Here is a 17633-nt window from a genome sequence, read left to right as displayed (position 1 = left end):
CATTCATCGGCGATTGAATCCGTGTAGTATTGCGGAGATCGATTAACTCCGTGTCCCCTCCCTGAACTTAGTCACTGAACATCCTGAACAGAGGCCGTGACCATGTCCTCAACGAAAGTGTCGAGAATTGGAGAAGAGTAAGTAATTCTGATATTGGATTAAGCAGCCTGCTAACACGTTGATCTTTCAGACTCTGGAAGTCAGTAAGCCGCCGCCATCACCTCACTCTAGCAGCCTTGGGATAGCTACCGAACAAATGCACTGATACGATCGTTGCTTGCAGAAACAAGATCGATAAAGTTAATGCGGAATTGGTGACGCTGACTTACGGGACAATTGTTGCACAACTATGTCAGGACTACGACGGAAACTACCCCGAAGTGAACAAGCAGTTGGAGAAAATGGGTTATAATATTGGAATGCGCCTCATTGAAGACTTTCTGGCAAAGTCCAATGCTCAACGATGTGCCAACTTCCGTGAGACGGCGGACATGATCTCAAAGGTACGATAGCCGTTGGTAAACTACGACGATCAGCTGGATCTACCCAGTGAAGCTAATACGGATCAGGTGGGATTTAAGATATTTCTGAATATCACCCCGACGGTGACGAATTGGGCCAGCGACAACAACCAATTTTCCTTGATCTTTGATGAGAACCCGCTAGCGGATTTTGTCGAGTTGCCAGACGATGGACGAGCGCAGGATGAATTGTGGTTCTCAAATATATTGTGCGGCATTCTTCGGGGCGCGTTAGAAATGGTAAGTCTAAAAGACTCCTCTCCAATTGACCGCATCGCTAGCGCTAACTAAGTTTTAATATAAGGTGCAAATGCAGATTGAAGCTCATTTTGTTAGCGACATTCTGCGCGGGGATGACACAACTGAGATGCGGGTTTCGCTTGTGAGATATATTGAGGACGAAGTGCCTCCAGAGTCAGATTGAATGCGGCGCGATTGTTGTGATTCATGGCGTCCGGTGTTCGGGGCTTACAACTTCGATTTAGTCATGTCACTATGTGTCTCTGGCCGTGATGAACGCGTCCAGTAATATCAACGAGCAACCCTGTAGTAGGTTGATGTGCCTATTGTTCTACCGGTAGAACAGATAAAAATGCCGTTGTGGTGCGATACATCTTGACCAGCTTGCCTTAGTGAAATACTACGTGTCGAAAGATACATCTCATAAATTTACTGATAGCTGGGTTGCACTGGGAACGGGCACAATGAGGGCACCAGTCGTCTTTTGGAGCTTGATCGGGCACCTGTATATTTCTTGGTTTTTACAATTTGGTTAGCACATACAGCTAACCCGCTAAACTTACCCCTACTATGAATCTATCCCTTGCAAAAATATATATTTCGGAGTACGAGCTGCGATCTCGGCTTATACTATTAATGATCATTCCTCACTAGTTAATACTCGATGGTGAAAACCCAGGCCTTGTTTATTAGGAGAGTCAATTTGGGACGCAGACAAGGAACTAGATGACAGCAGACTGACTCCTTAATATGGAACTAGGAGATGATCGCCTTATAGACGTCTATAACCTAACTAATATTGTTTGCGGCGCTTAGTGATCAGCCCCATTAACTCTTGGTACTCCGGGGTATGCGACTGATAATTATACTGAGCTATCTGCACGCCAATAATGGGCATCTGGCACAGAGTAATATTGTGCGGAATAATAAAGTCCTTTGGAGCATCACTCTTCCGTAAGAATGTCGTGTAATAATATGTAAATCTTCTAGCTTGTAAGGGTTGAGACGTGCCAGGAGAGCCACGTGATACGCTAAGTCTAAAAATGGACAAGATCCATTCTGTGCTGGAAATTACGCCTCTCGAGAGATCCTGGTGTAACAACTGATGCATCGACTTTGGATCAGTCCATCAATTCCGACACGGTTCTTCATCATTCTCGCGCGGCGTGATAAAAACACTGTCGGTTCTCAAAATCCATTTTTCTTTATTCTCTGGACTCATTGGATCTAGTCCTATACCTGCTTAGTGGGGGGGAGTTAACTACGCTGTCAAGCAGCTCTGCGGCGACAGAGACGGAGTCCGCCTTGCCTGATTGCGGTCTCTCCCAACCACCGTAAGCATCGAGTCCGATCTCTACTCTCTACAAACATCGCTATTTCTTGCTGTGCGCATTGCTAGCAGGTGAGTAAGCTGTTACTTCTGCTTTATTCCATATTTTGTCTTTTCCGTTCCTCCTTTTTTCGCGGTTGTATCACTTTCGCCGCTCTGGCTGCATACTCAGATCTACGCTTGGCAGCGGCATCTCCCAGCCCTCCCGCCTTGTTCCGGGCAGGTTATTCCGGCCCGAACAAGCGATTTCCGCCCAGCAGAAAGGAAGAGGGAATCAAGCAGCGCCCAAGTCTCCAAGTCCTGGAAGTCGGTCTGAGTCTCTGAGAACTTGACCTTGACTTACCACTCTTCTTCAGGCACCGCGCCTGATATCCACGCCCTCCGATTCTCCTTCTCCTCATTTGCACAACTCCTCCACTTGCCTCTCCCATTTCATTGTACTCTCGCTGCTTTTCTAAGATCCACCTATACCTGATCTTGACGGTCGCCTACTCTACCACCCACCGCCCCCCTCTTTCTCTCGCTGGCCTGATCTCCGCCAGCTGCTCCATCACTTCGCTTTCCGTACTCCATAAGAGCGCTCTAACCAGCATCGTCTTTTACTGTTGAACTATCTTTTTTTTATCATCCCCCCGCGATACAGCTGTCCACGCGCTCATCTTATTTTGACTTTTCGTGCACACTGAACGCCGATCCTTTCTGGCTGCTTCTTTCGTGTTGCTAACTGCCAGCTGCAACTCCCAGCCATCTCGCGCGGTTGATCTCTACAGCTGAGGTCCTATGACCAATGTTATAGCGACTTGCTCCTTCACCTCCAATATCTCTTTACGCCTCCTGTCAGACGAGCTTCTTATCGTGCGCTGGGAGAACACTTCCTTTCGATTTATCTACATCTGCTATTGAGCGTGCAGACGCCGAACTCTCCGGCGCACTTTGCATACTCTTTCGCCGCTCATAATATTCATCTACTCTTATCGTTTCCCACTACTACTTCTGCGTCGATTTCCGCCTTCTATAAGGCTGTTTTGCTTCCAGCCTGTGGATGTGCGTATCAGCTATCTAAATCGCTCCCGCCGAGGACAACCGAATAGGAGAAGGTGACAGTCACTGGAACGCCAAAATGAATCCTGGTGTCGGTGGTCCGGTTGGAGGTGTCCAGATGGTCAATAATGGTTCGATGGTACCCCGTAATGATGGCAGTATGAACAATTCCCCTGAAGTCATGATCGGCAACCTCAACACATATATTTATGACTACTTCCTGAAACGCGGTTACCATGACTGCGCACGAGCCCTCGTCAAGGATGAATCAATCAAGCTCAACACTGAACCTCCTATCAAGACAAGTCCGGGTCAACGCAGGGAGGGCGAAGTGAATGGTGTCGACGGCGACGCGGTGATGACAGACAGTAAAGACGGTGACAAACTGAAGATTCCCGACGACTTGCCTCGTCCCAATCTCAACAGCGAAAGTCAGTCGTCTTCGTTCCTCTTGGATTGGTTCAGCCTGTTCTGGGAGTTTTTTTGGTCCCAGCGTAAGAAAGGGAACAGCGCCGATGTGAGGCAATATCTCCAACACACTCAGGTATGAGCGCGGATCCTATTAATTTTACCCCCTTGCCGACCCTCTAACGCTCTGCGCCGCAGAATATGATGCGCATTAGAGAGCAGCAACAAAGTCAAATGTTCCGAAACCAGCAACAAATGATGCCGGGTCAGATGGGGCGGCTCAACAACATGCGTGGGAACGGAATGGTCCCTCCCAACTTACAGAAGGCCGTCCTGCAGAATAACACTGGTGGCTTGTACGTGTGCTCGCCCTCTACCCCTTTTATGCGCGGATATCTACAATTTATAGCCCTACCAGTGGTGGGCAACCGAATGCTGATATTTTTTATAGCTCCCAGCAGCAATATGCGCAACTACAACAAAAGAGTCAACAGATGCAGATGATGCAGATGCAACGCGAGCATTCTGATATGGATATGAACGGCCACCGACCGCCCTCTCCATCCTCCGCCGAGAACGCGCCATCCCCGTCGAAACGACCCCGCCTTGAAGGTGGTCCCATGAATGGGCAACAACTGGCACCCAACGGACGTGGCCAGGGTCAGGCGATGCCTGGCCAGCAGAACCCGATGTTGATCCAGAATGGACTTACGCCGCGCGCGATGAACCCTAACCAGTTTGGTGCTTTTCAGCAATCGGGTCCGGCTGCACAGCCAAAACCAATCCAGGTATATGCTCAAAACTTGGCTCTACATCACTCTCGCTCAGCAATGAATAACCAGGGCATGCCTAATGGTTTAATGAATCCCGGCGTGATGCCGAATCAGGCTGATCTGGTTCCCATGTCAGACGGCCAGGGTATGTATCAGATGAACAACGGCGAGTTTTATCCGAATGGCCAAATGGCGCAGGTTAGGCCTGGGGCTCAAACTCCTGGTGGCCAGCATGGTAACCATGCTCTCCAGGACTATCAAATGCAACTCATGCTCCTTGAGCAGCAAAACAAACGCCGACTCATGATGGCTCGCCAAGAGCAGGACAGCATGACTCGTGGCCCCGATGGTCAACCCTTGCCTGGGCAGCAGGGCCAACAGCAACCGGGTCAAATGCCTCCGGGTACTTCTCCCCAGGGCAGTAGGACTGGGGCGTCGCCAATCCCTAACGACCAAATGAAGCGCAACACTCCCAAATTGAATCAATCTGGTCTTCCGAATTCACCGAACGCTCCCGACGCAATGATGCAGGGCCGTGGTTCTCCTGCTTCAATGAACTTCACCGGGCAACTACCCCCCGAAATGGCAGGTCAATTCTACATCAAGACGATGCAGGAAGGTATGCAGGGCGCCAACGGTATGCGGCCACCGAGCTCCAACCCGGCATTTAGTGGCCCGCAAATGGGCCAACCAGTCCAGGCTGGCACGGCGAATCGAATGCCGAATGGAGGCTGGCAACAACAGCCAGGTGGTCAACCTGTTGTCCCACAACAATCTCCGATAATACAGCCCCCAACTACCGGAACACCCCAGAGTGTGAATTCAATGCCACCTCCCCAACCTCCTACAGCCAATGCCGGCCGTCAGCCTCCTCCGTCCCCCCAGACTGGAAATGCTGCTCCCCCGACTCCGCAACCCGCATCTAAGGCCGCGCCGAAGAAGAAAGAGACTAAGGATAGAGCCAAGGTTTGCTTTTCCTACCATTAATCTCAACGCGTTCTTTCAGTCAATGCTAACTGTTTAAAGCGACCAAACAAGAAGACTGCAGCTGCAGCCGCAGCGGCGGCGGCTAACAACACGACCGCTACACCATCATCAGAGGCAGAGCAGCCACCGACTCCTACACCAGCGACGCCAATCACTCCCCAGCATCATCAATCCTTTAACAAGTCTGGTGGGAATGCCACTGCGGGCGCTCCTCCTCAGCCCACATCCGCTCCCGCTCAACAGACTCTTGTGCAGCCTCCGCCGCCTGATCAAACCCAGTCATTCAACGATCTTACCATGCCCGATGTAAGTTCTACATGGGAACTAAGTGTATCATTTGCTAACATTAGAATTAGCCATCTGCATTTAGCCTCGATTTCAGCGCACTGGAGAACCCGGACATCCTCGAGAATTTTGACTTCGATACATTCCTCAACACCGATACGGATACAACAGGGTTCGGGTTCGACCCAAGCATATCATACACCGACGGTGTTGAGACTGGCACCGAGAGTGGTCTCTGAACGAAATCAATGGTTTTTAAATCAAAGCTATCTTATACCCTTGTTTTGTTTGTACATTTGTCGACCTCGTGCCAAGTTGGCTATTACCCTTTCCTCGCTTTCTTTCCATTTTCTTTTTCTCTTTTTTTTTTTTTATTTTATTTTTTTTTTCCCTGTGCCGACATGATCTTGGATATGGATATGTGCCCGTGACACTGGCGTTGGTGTAATCTTGTTCTTTGCATATCCTTCCCTTTGCGTGCGCTCCGCGGAGCGTTGCTTCTGGTTTGGAATGGTTTGCGCTTCTGCTTGTGATCAAGCTGCTCTGGTTCGAGCTTCTCTCAACTTCCCACGTCTTTTCTCCTTCTCCTTCTTTCATTCTTATATTACTACTATTACTTTCAACGTTTGGTTAATCTCAAAATTCCAAAGACCCTATCTGTTGCTCTAGCGTCACACGCTTAAGAGTACCCTATCCAAGACACTCGCCTGCCTAGAAGATTCTTTCCGTATTATTACTTATTACTATTGTCATTATCATCATTATCATCATTAAATTTCATTTCATTTTGATTTCTCGTTTTCCATTATCCTCTGCCTTCTCATCATCAATGAATCTGTCACTGCTTGTCACTGCGTATCATCTGTTATTTTGGGGGCGTTAATTTCAGTGGGCTTTTGTCAACAATTGGCTATTGTTGTCGTTGGCTTTGACCGCGTTAGGAACGATCCCATGAACCAAGTGAAAATAAACCTCATCATGCCTTGCTCTTCATTAAAGTCTACCAGCATGTTCATACCTTCCTGTTCTTGTCCTCATGCGTAAGCGCGGGAAGCTAGGTTCTCCCTTCCCTTCTAGGGTCTTACTATCTTGAAAAGTCTGATGGTCTTGTACGAGTCTGAACACGGTCTACATAAGCTTGGCAACTGCGCAAACTCACTGTCAGTTAACTATACTGACATAATCGTGTTCAGATTGTGACAACGGCTATTGGACTCTAGATTTGCTTATTTCCCGTCTACCCTGAAAACCGGCGCAAAGCCCACGGTGCTGAATGCCTCTTTAGTGATGAGATAGCTCCCCAACAAACGAGGACGCAAGCGGGAACCAATTCATATTATGCATCCAAGCGTAAATGTGTGTAATTTTTCGCAAGTTGAATCATCTTCGTTGCTCTGTCTAACCCTTTCAAATGGGGCTTGATATCCCTATAATTTTGGTTTGGCAAGCCCTAAGCGATTACATTGACAAAGCCACCGAAGATCATAGTCGGCTTCAGATCACACCGGGATCTTATGAGGTCACATATCATCAGTATAGAATCACTTCCTAGCTGTGTCACCCCACCGAGTAATTGTTTCGTGCTCTTTGGCTGCGTTGTCTTCCAGCATCATGTCCTCCTTCACCAGATCAATCAGATAATTGCAAACATTCCAAGCGCAGGCTTCATGCACTGCAGTCCTAGTACTATTGAAAGTCTAGATACGCCCAATTGCGCCGGCCCTTGTGAGGAACGGGTCACCTTTGAAATAGGCGGCCGCAGTATATTGTCCGCCGGTTTCGATCAGCCGGCCATCACTTCTCTCGATCCGTATCTCGGGATGCTCTAGCTTCAGGAGATCGCAGACTTTCTCAGACAATGAACGTCGCGACTCCCCTCGTGAGAGGAGAATCATATAGTATATGTGTTAGCCTCAGGTTCGAGGCTTGGGATATAGTGAAAGGGATCTATGTTACTTTCTAACTTTGCGACCCAAAATTTAACGTTCTGAATTTCGTGTAATATATCAGAAGGTGTGACCTTCCAACGCCGTTTTCTTGTACTATTTGAGCCTCCACTACTGCTAACCTGCAGTTTTTCAATGGCTGCAGATTAGCGTCGCCTGGGGCAGGTTTGGCCTGCGAAGAAGTTGGCGGCGACTGGTTTTTGCCGCCGTGCCCTCTCGCTCTTCCTAAATGTTTGTAGTCTTCCAATTTCCTCGCCGGAGCACGTTTGCCAATAGACGAACAAAGGTAATCCTGAGCAGATTCATCCAGGAGCGCCTCAAAAGACCTTTTCCTATTCGAAGGACACTCCGGCCCTATTCGCTCGGTAGACTTACGATGATGGTCCTGGGGAATGGCAGTCAACAGAGCCTCGTTGTGCCTCATTGGACTTTTTCAAGCTCGAGGGTCCTTCGGTATCGGCACTCCCATAATCCTCCCTCACGAGCAGGTCATAGAGAGCCACGTGTGCTGCGCTCTGCTCTGATTGCAGCTCCGCCGCATAGTATTTGAGGGGTGCAAAGTACGCACCTCCACCTACCTCAACCTCGTGGCGGTACCCTTTGTGATGAACATACTTTGTATACAATGGTTCAGGAAGACTTTGATGCACGCAGTACTATTTAATTTCTTAATTAGCATGCTGGCAGAAAATAATGAGAATGTTATCATACCCTGCAAAGTTTCACCCAATCCCAACCAGATGACACAAGTGAATCCCTAGGTCCTTCGGGCACGACCCAGTTTGGGAATTCAACTTTCAGCTTCTTCAAAGCCTCCTTGCATACGGGAACCTTCGCATTTTTTTCGAGATTAGTATACATGAGACTGGATGAATGTCATCCCGTAGATCGTTATTTTCACTCCCCAATACCTATTCTTTCGGCGTTTTGTGAATTGGAACCTAGGAAGCAGAAGCGCCTTTATTGCTAATATGCCGAAATAGTATAGTATATCAGACTCGCTGACCGAATCAACACTCAAGTAATGAAGAGTAACAGGTAATCCTCGAGAAGCATTAGCTCTCGAATTCTACCAAAATTGTCAGTTACAACAACTTCGCGAAGCTCCGAACTGAAATCATTTTAATGAATGCGGCTAACATCGCTCAGCCGTACCTGGTTCCCATTACTTTCCTCTTTAAATGCTCAGTCCGCAGCCCCAGGCCGTGGTAGCGCCTTAGAGAAGCTGTTTGCCTCCATCTGGCGTTGCTCCTCCGCTTCACACGCGGCCCAAGGGCGCGACAGCTCTGTAAGAAAGTCATTCACCTCGTGCTGGTTTTGTCCTCCCACCTTGAAGGAGATTCCGTCTCTCGGCGGCTCAACACGGTTGGTGAAGTTGAGAAGAGGATTGGGAGTTCGAAGGAACGGGCTGGACGTAGCGGGCGTGATCGTAGTTGAGAGATGCGAATCAAGAGGGTCTATGTAAGTTGACATAGTAGTAGAATAGACGGTAGCAGGCACAAGCGTAGCCGAATTGGTATACGGATAGGAGGGGTTATTGTAACTAATCCATGGGGTTATTCCTTGATATGGTGCAGGGTAAGTTGACAAATCGAGATTTTCCGTCGACTTCGATCGCAGACTATAATATGATGAAGGAGGATACGAGATAACACCGAATTCTGGCTGTTCTGTCTGCTGGCTGTTCATGATCAATTGCAGTGTTGAAACCTATGGCAGGCTTTAAAAGAGCAAGTAGATAAAAGTAGCGACACCGCTGGCAGAATGGGCAAGGGCTGGGAAGATAAAGCGATGAGCAACAGGGTATCGAAGAGAAAGGTGGAGACGAATGAGAGAGAGTGGCAAGCTGGACTTGAATGTGTTGCTTGCTGTTGTCGTAGTTGGTAACACTGCTCCTTCCCGAGTAGGCAGGGTGCTGCAAACGCTCTTCTACTGAAGCAATTAATTGCGAATGTTTAGAACAAACGATTAAAGCAAGTAGTAATGACTGATTGGATGGCTCAATAGAAAGAATAGTACAACAATGCAAAGCTGGCGCCCCTGATTTTTCACAGAATTGCAACGGTGATCCCACCTGGGAATCTGCAGTAACCAGGCAATGAAGATGGTCGGCAACATAGTCATATTGCCAAATCAATGCTTGTAAAGATAGGTGTCTCGTTGGCTTCTCACTCGACTTCGTCAACCTCCGCAGTGGGACTGACAAGTGTCGATTGGGAATCAAGAAAACGATCGAAGCCGTCTTTATGAACGCTGTCTTTAATCCTGGAGAGATCTTGAGTGGGCGAGAGAAGAGTTGGTGAGAGAAGCACTGGCTCCTTCTTGTTAATGATGAGACAGTCGTCTCGACTGGAATTGACCGAGCGCCTCTTTCTGCCATCAGTCGGGGTTTCAACGCCGCTATTGGTCAGCACGTTGAGTTTGGAAGGTGTTTGGCGTGCTTTATCACTGTCTCTACAAGCCTTTTCTGCTTCATTCTCCTTATTCTCTAGAGAAATCCCTTCTTTCCTGCTCTTAATAGGCCCACTAGGGCTGGCGTGGAGCTTGGCTGCCGCTCCCTGTTCAGCAGAAGGGTCAGGTGGCATGGTGTTCGATGCCGCGGTTGTTGAACCGGATACATCGCGGGAGTTCGAACACGACATATCCTCTAGGATGTTGGCTGAGGCACGACTATTTCCACTTTTGCGGTGGGATGCGGAGCGTGCTTCTGCTGCTGCCGAAAGCTTAGTTCCCATAGGTATGGCGGCAGTGGCGGAGGCTGTCGTCGGAGGCTGAGTACTGCATGTGGGCTGCTTCGTAGGGCTGAGAGCCTGAATCAACTGGCTGTACGCGTCATCACCGATTGGGGCAACAAGGCTTGGATGTTTGCTATGTTCGTAGCTGATTCCGGTCATGCTCGAGATTGCTCGGCTCCCGCTAGAGTTAGAGACATAATCCGGCATAGATATGTCCTCCCAAGACTGTCTCGCGCCACGATGTCGTGCAGCTGGGTCAAGCACATAAGGATCGATAAAAGGGTCGGCAAAGACGGTCTCCGGAGGTGCCCATCTAGGCTCCCTATAGTTCCCCTGCCACTGTGGTACAGGCCCTTGGTAGCTCCTATTTCTCCAGAAGTTCAGTGCAGGTGGATTACCAATTTGTCCGGTGATAGGAGCTACCGGTGGCCGGGTTTCATCGTGCCGAGCAGCCGGTGAATGGGCGTGTGAGTCTTCCGCCTCTTTGGGGTCACTCACTCCGCTTCCTGCGTTATATTTGAAAAGGCGCGGTTCCTTGCTCCACATAGATGTATTAGGCCAGGCAATACTGGAGTACTCCAAGACGTCTGGTCAAGGTGAGCCGGTACTCCTTATATTGAGCTGTTTCGAAAACTCACTTAGAGGCGCGTGTTGAAATGCGAAAGCAATGATTTCTTTCACTCGCTCGAAGGGAGGATTGCGATGCGGGCGTGCAAACCCTTCAGCAACAACTACCCTGATTCTTCCATGGAGGTCTCCTGCATCCCAGTGCCTCTGTTCAAGTATCTCCTGGTGGAATGGCGGAAAACGTAAGGTGTCCTGGTTGCCGTTCTTGTCGACGTCTGTGGAGTTCGGTGAACGTAAAGTTTAGTCTACAACACTAAAAGGTGGTTGGAATGGGGGAGAGAGACCTACGCGAGCTCAAGTCTGATATACCGCAGTATTAGTCTTCTAGTCTTCTCTTGCAGAGGTCTAGGCCTACTGGACGACTTACCAATGACATGTGGCCAGTTTGTTCGCGGGGGAAAGACGCTGCCCCTGCATGACGACGATGACTTTTTGAGTGCGACATCCACCTTGTTGATGCCAAGGGTGACTTACGCGACGCACAGTCCATCCACGAAGACTCTGACCTCAAATAGAGAGGTATCATCTGGCTGCAACAGACTCTCCATCAAACGGCTTACATGTGGTGGCTCCCAGCTGTGTATAGACACTCGGAAGGGACTGTCTGCGGGGAGACTTGGTATGAAAGTGGTGAGAACCGGCAAGTAACCAAGATTTCCTTGCGGTTGATAATAGGCCGCCGACCCAAAGAAGGCAGGGTTGTGCAGGTAAGGGGATTCTAAAAAATCCGATGTGATGTCAGTATAGATGCAATCTGGAAGCAATAATGGTACGTCCCTCGGTCCCGGGTCACAAAACATTGCGTCTTAAATTCCTGCACAGGGACCTTGGACTTTGCTGGGAATAGAAGTACGTCCCAATTTTCGTAACGCATCGTGACCGAGTTCGCGTAACGCTGCTGGTGTTTTGTTTGTAATAAGATGAGAAACGAAGAATCTGGAGCTTGGACTGGAATCAAAGTAGAAAATATCAGGGTTAACAACACGGCCACATCTGCGAGTAGGGACAAGAAGGATGGGTTCGAAGTGAGAGTGGTTGAGTTGGGTAGAGGTGGCAGGGGATAGTGAACGGTGTTTAGCGGGTGATGGAGAGCTCCTGCCACAATCGGACCTCAGTGAAGAGCAGAAAGCGCCTGCCTGACTAGTAGGTAAAGAACCAAGTGTAGGCGAAGCAGTCTCGCATTGTATTGTGGCTTGGTGTTGGACGAACCCTATCTATGAACAGAACGTGATCCCGACTGGGAAGACAGAAACAGATAAAAACCTGACCCTTGTAGAAGATCAATACGCCCAGAACAACCCGGTGCGTGACGCCATACCGGTCTCGCTATCGTGATTTTAAAACACAAATGAAGGCGCCGGCGCTAAACAACGAAGGGAGCTCTCTGCATATCGAACAGGGGAATCATCCGTAAGAAAGACACAGGCACTAAGACGGTTGCCGATATTCGAAGATGTAACAAAAAGCCTCAAGTGGACATGGAAAAAGAAGTAGCTCATATGGTCACTTTGCTCAGTAAGTGCTCGACATACGTCCAACAGCATTGACAGGTCAGCACACGGTATGCGATCAACCGGAACTCCGAAAGCAAGCACAGACAAAAATAGTGCCGTCAAACCCAGCAGTTACAGGCTAGTGAAGACCCGCAAGCATTGATCCATGTGCAATAGCGAGAGCAGGCAATCCAGACTGACCCCGAACAACATAACATAGAACAGACGATGCGAACAAGGCAGTGGTGTACAGGCAATCTAGGAACAGAAAGCATTATTCAGCATCACGAAACTGAAAGAGAAATTCGATTATTACCTTCATGCCACCCTCAGAGCAAACTTTTTTTGCAGACTGCCTTCCCATGGAGTACAGAAAAGCACAAGAACAATGCGCATCAGATTGAAGACATACGAGGAATGAAGCTAAGATTTGAATGTAACAGCAGAAAACTCGAAGAGGGAATTGGAAGGGGGTAGACACAGCTAGAAAAGATGTTGGAAGATGGCAGTACATACGGATTTGCTTTCAGGGGCAAGGAAATTGAGGTGAGAAATTCGAAAGGTTGCAGAAGCAGGTGCGATAAAAACTCAGGTAATGTTAAAGATGGAAGCACTGCACACATCACGCACATAAGAACAGGAGATTGGGGTCCATCAAGAACCATAAAGGAAAACCGTCCCAAAGCTGAAACTGTATAAATGAAAGACCCATATTTTAAAGCGAAGCGAGCTCCTGTTGCTCCATCTCACCCGAAGAGACGCTAAACTTTCACTGCAGTGAATCAGTCAGCAGATATTCAGCGAAGTCGGCGGTCACAGGTAGATCAGTAAGCACTCACCTTCATAGGGGCGAAGCCGCCGTACTGATGTTGAGGAGGGAGGTACATGGGAGGCGGGGGAGGAGCGGGCCGATAAGGACTGCCAGCAGGGCCAGAGTTGTTCTGCGAGCGGCCCCAGCTCAAACGCACACGTGAATTACCGATGGGGTAGCCCTGCATCTGATTGATGGCCATCTCTGCGGCATGACGCTGAACGAATTGGACGAAACCGCATCCCTTTCCAGGAGGAATCTTGACGTAGGTGATTTCGCCGAAACCTTGGAAGAATGAGCGGAGTTCATCCTCGGTGACGTATCCAGAGAGACCGCCAACGAAGACAGTCGTGTTGTTGGGGTCGGTAAACTGATTCATTGGCTGGGGGGCGCCATAAAAGCCCATTGGGGGAGCACCCATGGGAGGATACATGCCAGCAGGACCGGGCATGCCCATACCGCCAGGAACAACGCCGGGACCCTTGTTCTTCGGGGTAGCAGTGGAGATGCGCATTGGACGGTTGCCGCAGTAAACCCCTTGCATCTCGCTTAGCGCACGCTGCTGATCGTTCTCATCAGAGAAACGAACGAATCCATAACCGCGCGACATGCCGCTGATTGGGTCAGTCATGATTTTGGCGGACTTGCAGGACGGGAAGCGGCTCTGGAAGAGAGAAACGAGGACATATTCGTTAACCTCGGGGCCCAGGTCACCGACGAAGATGGAGTACTCAGGGCCACGGTCATCACGGCTACGGTCAGCAAGACCACCACCAGTGGCCCAGTTCAGTTTGAAGAGACGGTTAGTGTTCGGCATTGGGGTGCCGTTCAGAGACAGAGCCTTGGCTGCAGCGGCGGGGCTGGCAAAATCAACGAAACAGTAACCGGCATTGCTCCTACTACCAACATTAGGATCGTCGCTCTCAGTGTCCAAATGCGCTGTAATGTACTCACCCAGAGAACTTGTCACGGATCATCTTCACATTGACCTGCTCGCCCATCTGGAACCAAAGATTGCGGACGAAGTTCTCGTCGATCCAAGGCTCAAGCTCGCCCATCCTACATCGAATATTAGTTAGGTCATCGTACGAACAGAAAGAGATGCGCTTGAAACCAAGCATGAAAGAGCTGCTGTGTTTGCACATACCAAAGAGTGGTTTTGCCCTCGTTTCCCTGCTGAGCAACAGCAGGAGCACCCTCACCCGGGGCTGGACCCTGGAATGGGGCGGTCGAAGGGTCTGCCTGTCCAGTCATGGTAGTGTCAGCGGTAGCTGGAGCGCCCGGAGCCGTAGCGGCTGCGTCAGCCGCTGGGTGCTGGTTTTGGAAAGAATCGAAGTTCTGAAAGGACATTTTGAGTTGGTTTCGGACGTCGGTAAAAATACGATTGATAGAGCTGGCTGCAAATTCAGTGTTAGCTTAGCCTACTGTGTTATTCGCGCGTTCAGAATATGAATAGAGACCTCGCATACCTTAAGTTTTAAATGAGAAACAGAAATCCCAGGGAAACTTTTTGACGCGTAAATGGCCGGGTAATTCGTTGAGGTCGTCAAGGAGCGTGTCGTACGTTCGTTGAGCACTTGGTGAAAGAGTACTTGACTCCTGGACGCGACAACCGCAGTTAGCTAAATAAGCTCAGCTGTGAGTAGATTTGAGGACGAGAATCAAGGCACAGGCTGGACTGAAACAAAATGGGGCCGATGTGATTTGAACAACAACAACAACAGTTAGAAGTGGAAGGAATCTCCAGGGAACCGATAGCCGGAATGGAAGCCCGGCCGTGATAGCGGTCACTTCTGAGTGGAAATTTTAAATGTAAAGCGATGATAAGATTGAGCACCGGAAAAAGCGACCGTGCTAAACAGGAAGTTCTGGATTCGAAAAATAAGGTACTGTCGGGCGAACGAAAGTCTTCACCAAATCGCCGGATCCGTCAATACTTTGCCATCCCTTCAACTGCGACCGTCTTGCGAGACAGCGAGGTTGCCGCCAATTCAAGTTGCCCTTCAGTGACCTAATCGCAGGTGCTAGGAAATATGATGGAAGTTTGTAGACCAGACTGACTGAGGCTCCAAATAATAGGGCCGGTAGTTCGAGGTTTGACCAGGAACAGCGGGCAAAGGCCGGACGAAGGCCTGGAGCCGCAGGCATATAGCAACTGACACATCGACTGACGTTATTGTTCCCGATAAAAGTTTACCGGTATCATAATAGAAATCGACCAGCTGCATCGTCACGTCCCCCAGAAAGGTGTCCGGAGCGCCCGGGTACAGTTTTGCGTCGAGCGCATCAAGAGAAATGATCGCTGATCCTCAAGGCGACACCAGAAGCTTCCCGCAAAAAGAACAATGAACCGGCAAAAGATTGGAGTCCACCCCGGCGAAAGGGAAAAAAAAAAGAAAACAAATTGAAAATGACTTACCAGACAATGCAGTATCAAACGGGAGTAACCTCGAGAAATGAGTATCGCAGGACGGTCGAGGGCGAGGAGATCAATAGCGTTGCTCAGGCGCGGCACGACAAAGTTGTATGCGTGAGAACAGGGCGTAAGATAGCAGGCTATAACTCTCAGAAGGCGGAGAATATAAGAAATAGAGGAAGAGAAAAAAGGCAGACAAAAGACACAAAGCAGAGTTACAGAACTGATCCGCAAACCGACTCCGTGATTTCCGACAAGAACAAGAAACAGGGGAGGGAAGACGAGGAAAGAAAGAGGAGGGGTAGGATGAAGATAATTCTTCAGATGGGAGGGGAGAGGGAAAGGAAGAAGAAGCGAACGAGGAAAGGAAGACTGGAACGATAGACTGGAGACTGGAGACTGACTAGGGCAGACCAGAAAAAGACGGGAACGCCAGCAAAAGAGACAAGAAAGACTGAGGATCGGTAAAAAGACGGACAAACGAGATCGCAGGCTTGCAGCAAGCCCAAATTCCTCGAAAATATTATTATACACACGCACAAGCACAGAGCACTGCGCCCTGCCTGTGAGGAGACGAGGGGCGACGCTCTGGTGGGACGAAGAATTTTCCTTCGGATTTCAAGTCTCTGTCATCATTCCTTCTGTCCAGGATCTGCCTGCCCACCAGGTTTACAAGCCGGCGTTGCAATGCAATCTACAAAGTACAAAGTATCCAAGAGTACTCGTTGTACTCACTTTCCTCAGTCCATCAACATCATATTGGACGTGGAAGGTGTGCAAACAGATGGCCCTACCCTTGTCGCCGAGAATTGTGACTGAGATACATGTACGGTATGGTATATACAGACGAAATACGACCGCTTGGGGGAGCAGCCAACCGTTGCAGACCAGATGACCGCCGCAACCTGCGGGTTTGCATCCTGAGAAAATCTTAATCCATTGCACGCCGCTAATCTCAAGATACAGCATCTGGGGATTGAGAGACCTGATATACATGTCGTGCAGTGCCTGGCTAAGATCGGCCCAAGAATCTGGATCTGAACACTCTGTGCGGATACTACTAGTAGTCGCTACGGAGACGCTACTAGAAGTAAACCAGCCTCCATAACATGATCTCACATACAATCGTTATTGGCGACGATCTGTTCAAGCTTCATCGCTTCAAGGCAGGCACGCGAGGCTGTAAAACAGCGATTCTACGTATTTGCAGGAAGGATTCTGCAAGGTAAGGATTCGACTTGAGGCACATGCCATTTTTGGGGTAATGGCTATGATGTTGCAAGGACTTTTTCGAGCTCGAATCTCGCACTGTGACTCGTCGAGTGTCATCCGCGTCCCATGGGCCCTTCGTCATGGCGTCTCCGCCAGGCTCTGGACGGCAGTGAACGCTCACAGATAATTCGTAGATCGGTGCCCGCTTGCAGTTGCGCCAGCACCCTGTTCCTTGGATCGTTGAATCCACGGTCCTTCAAGGCTTGAGACGCGTTTGACTAGGAAGAGGGCTGAAACGCGAGAGCTGGAACCTGAATTCGAACGGCAAAAAAAAAGACTGGAGAGAACGTTAAAAAGGCTGAACAGTGGAAAACGCGCCCCCACTGTGAGCCCCAAAACCTTGGTTTCGTGGAGCTCATTGTGTGTGCCCTTGATTGCTCTTGTGCGTGCATACAACCGAGGCCATCTGCCCTTTGCACAGTATACCAGTCGCCAGGTCGATAATTGTCAAACCCAAACGGGCTTTGGACTGGGATATTATTACCCATGATCGTCGCAAGTACACATTATACGCAGTGAGGCGAGTTTCCTTGCTTTATAAAATCCTTGCTTAAACGTCGGTAAGCCCAGCGTATTTACGTATTGTGTACAATACCAATTTACCATACCTGGAGCGCTCAGCTAACCACCAAGAAGCAAAGCAGCAGCGGCCTAAAACTGAGGCTCCAGCTGCTGAGGTTATGGGCCAAGATCCACTCTCAGAAACACAACCAAGGCTTGATTCCTGTGCGTTAGTATGCTCTTCGTT

At 49.4% G+C, this 17633-nt stretch overlaps 5 protein-coding genes across 5 annotated transcripts, besides 1 other annotated feature; 2 read left to right on the top strand and 3 right to left on the bottom strand.

The window, feature by feature from the left end:
- Positions 1-17633: part of a sequence feature (contig 1.169 1..351151(-1)) that runs on past both edges of the window.
- ANIA_09086 (TRAPP complex core subunit BET3) lies at positions 103-1132 on the top strand (the record flags this gene model as incomplete). Its single annotated transcript, XM_677263.2, has 4 exons — positions 103-137; positions 284-503; positions 570-761; positions 826-1132. 4 exons carry the CDS (start codon positions 103-105, stop codon positions 943-945), a joined length of 567 nt encoding a protein of 188 aa, XP_682355.1. The 3' UTR covers positions 946-1132.
- On the top strand, positions 3212-5824 carry somA (protein oefA; the record flags this gene model as incomplete). Its single annotated transcript, XM_677264.1, has 5 exons — positions 3212-3676; positions 3739-3896; positions 3992-5279; positions 5340-5606; positions 5657-5824. The coding sequence occupies 5 exons, from the start codon at positions 3212-3214 to the stop codon at positions 5822-5824; spliced, it is 2346 nt and encodes a 781-aa protein (XP_682356.1).
- Positions 7127-8392, bottom strand: ANIA_09088 (uncharacterized protein; the record flags this gene model as incomplete). Its single annotated transcript, XM_677265.1, has 4 exons — positions 7127-7271; positions 7654-7863; positions 7907-8187; positions 8243-8392. 4 exons carry the CDS (start codon positions 8390-8392, stop codon positions 7127-7129), a joined length of 786 nt encoding a protein of 261 aa, XP_682357.1.
- ANIA_09089 (uncharacterized protein) lies at positions 9700-11693 on the bottom strand (the record flags this gene model as incomplete). The annotated part of the gene is made up of 6 exons (XM_677266.1): positions 9700-10853; positions 10905-11108; positions 11182-11193; positions 11261-11321; positions 11368-11394; positions 11454-11693. The coding sequence occupies 6 exons, from the start codon at positions 11691-11693 to the stop codon at positions 9700-9702; spliced, it is 1698 nt and encodes a 565-aa protein (XP_682358.1).
- Positions 12398-15926, bottom strand: ANIA_09090 (RNA-binding protein rrmA). Its single transcript, XM_677267.2, has 6 exons — positions 15617-15926; positions 14667-14796; positions 14345-14594; positions 14152-14256; positions 13226-14096; positions 12398-13158 (listed from the first exon to the last, which is right to left on the bottom strand). The coding sequence occupies exons 3-6, from the start codon at positions 14545-14547 to the stop codon at positions 13156-13158; spliced, it is 1182 nt and encodes a 393-aa protein (XP_682359.1). The 5' UTR covers positions 14548-14594; positions 14667-14796; positions 15617-15926; the 3' UTR covers positions 12398-13155.

Source organism: Aspergillus nidulans, chromosome VI (genome assembly GCF_000011425.1).
Source record: "Aspergillus nidulans FGSC A4 chromosome VI".
In the NCBI taxonomy this organism is placed as follows: domain Eukaryota; kingdom Fungi; phylum Ascomycota; class Eurotiomycetes; order Eurotiales; family Aspergillaceae; genus Aspergillus; species Aspergillus nidulans.
Note: the sequence above shows the minus strand (reverse complement) of the source record. Positions and strands in the feature narration are given on the sequence as shown.

What these genes read in the sequence shown, in the direction of transcription:
- ANIA_09090 (XM_677267.2), bottom strand. Translation starts at nt 14,547, where the DNA reads ATGTCCTTTCAGAACTTCGATTCTTTCCAAAACCAGCACCCAGCGGCT. An exon ending in GAGGGCAAAACCACTCTTTG is followed by an intron (nt 14,257 to 14,344) that starts GTATGTGCAAAC and finishes TATTCGATGTAG; the next exon opens with GATGGGCGAGCTTGAGCCTT. An exon ending in ATCCGTGACAAGTTCTCTGG is followed by an intron (nt 14,097 to 14,151) that starts GTGAGTACATTA and finishes TAATGTTGGTAG; the next exon opens with TAGGAGCAATGCCGGTTACT.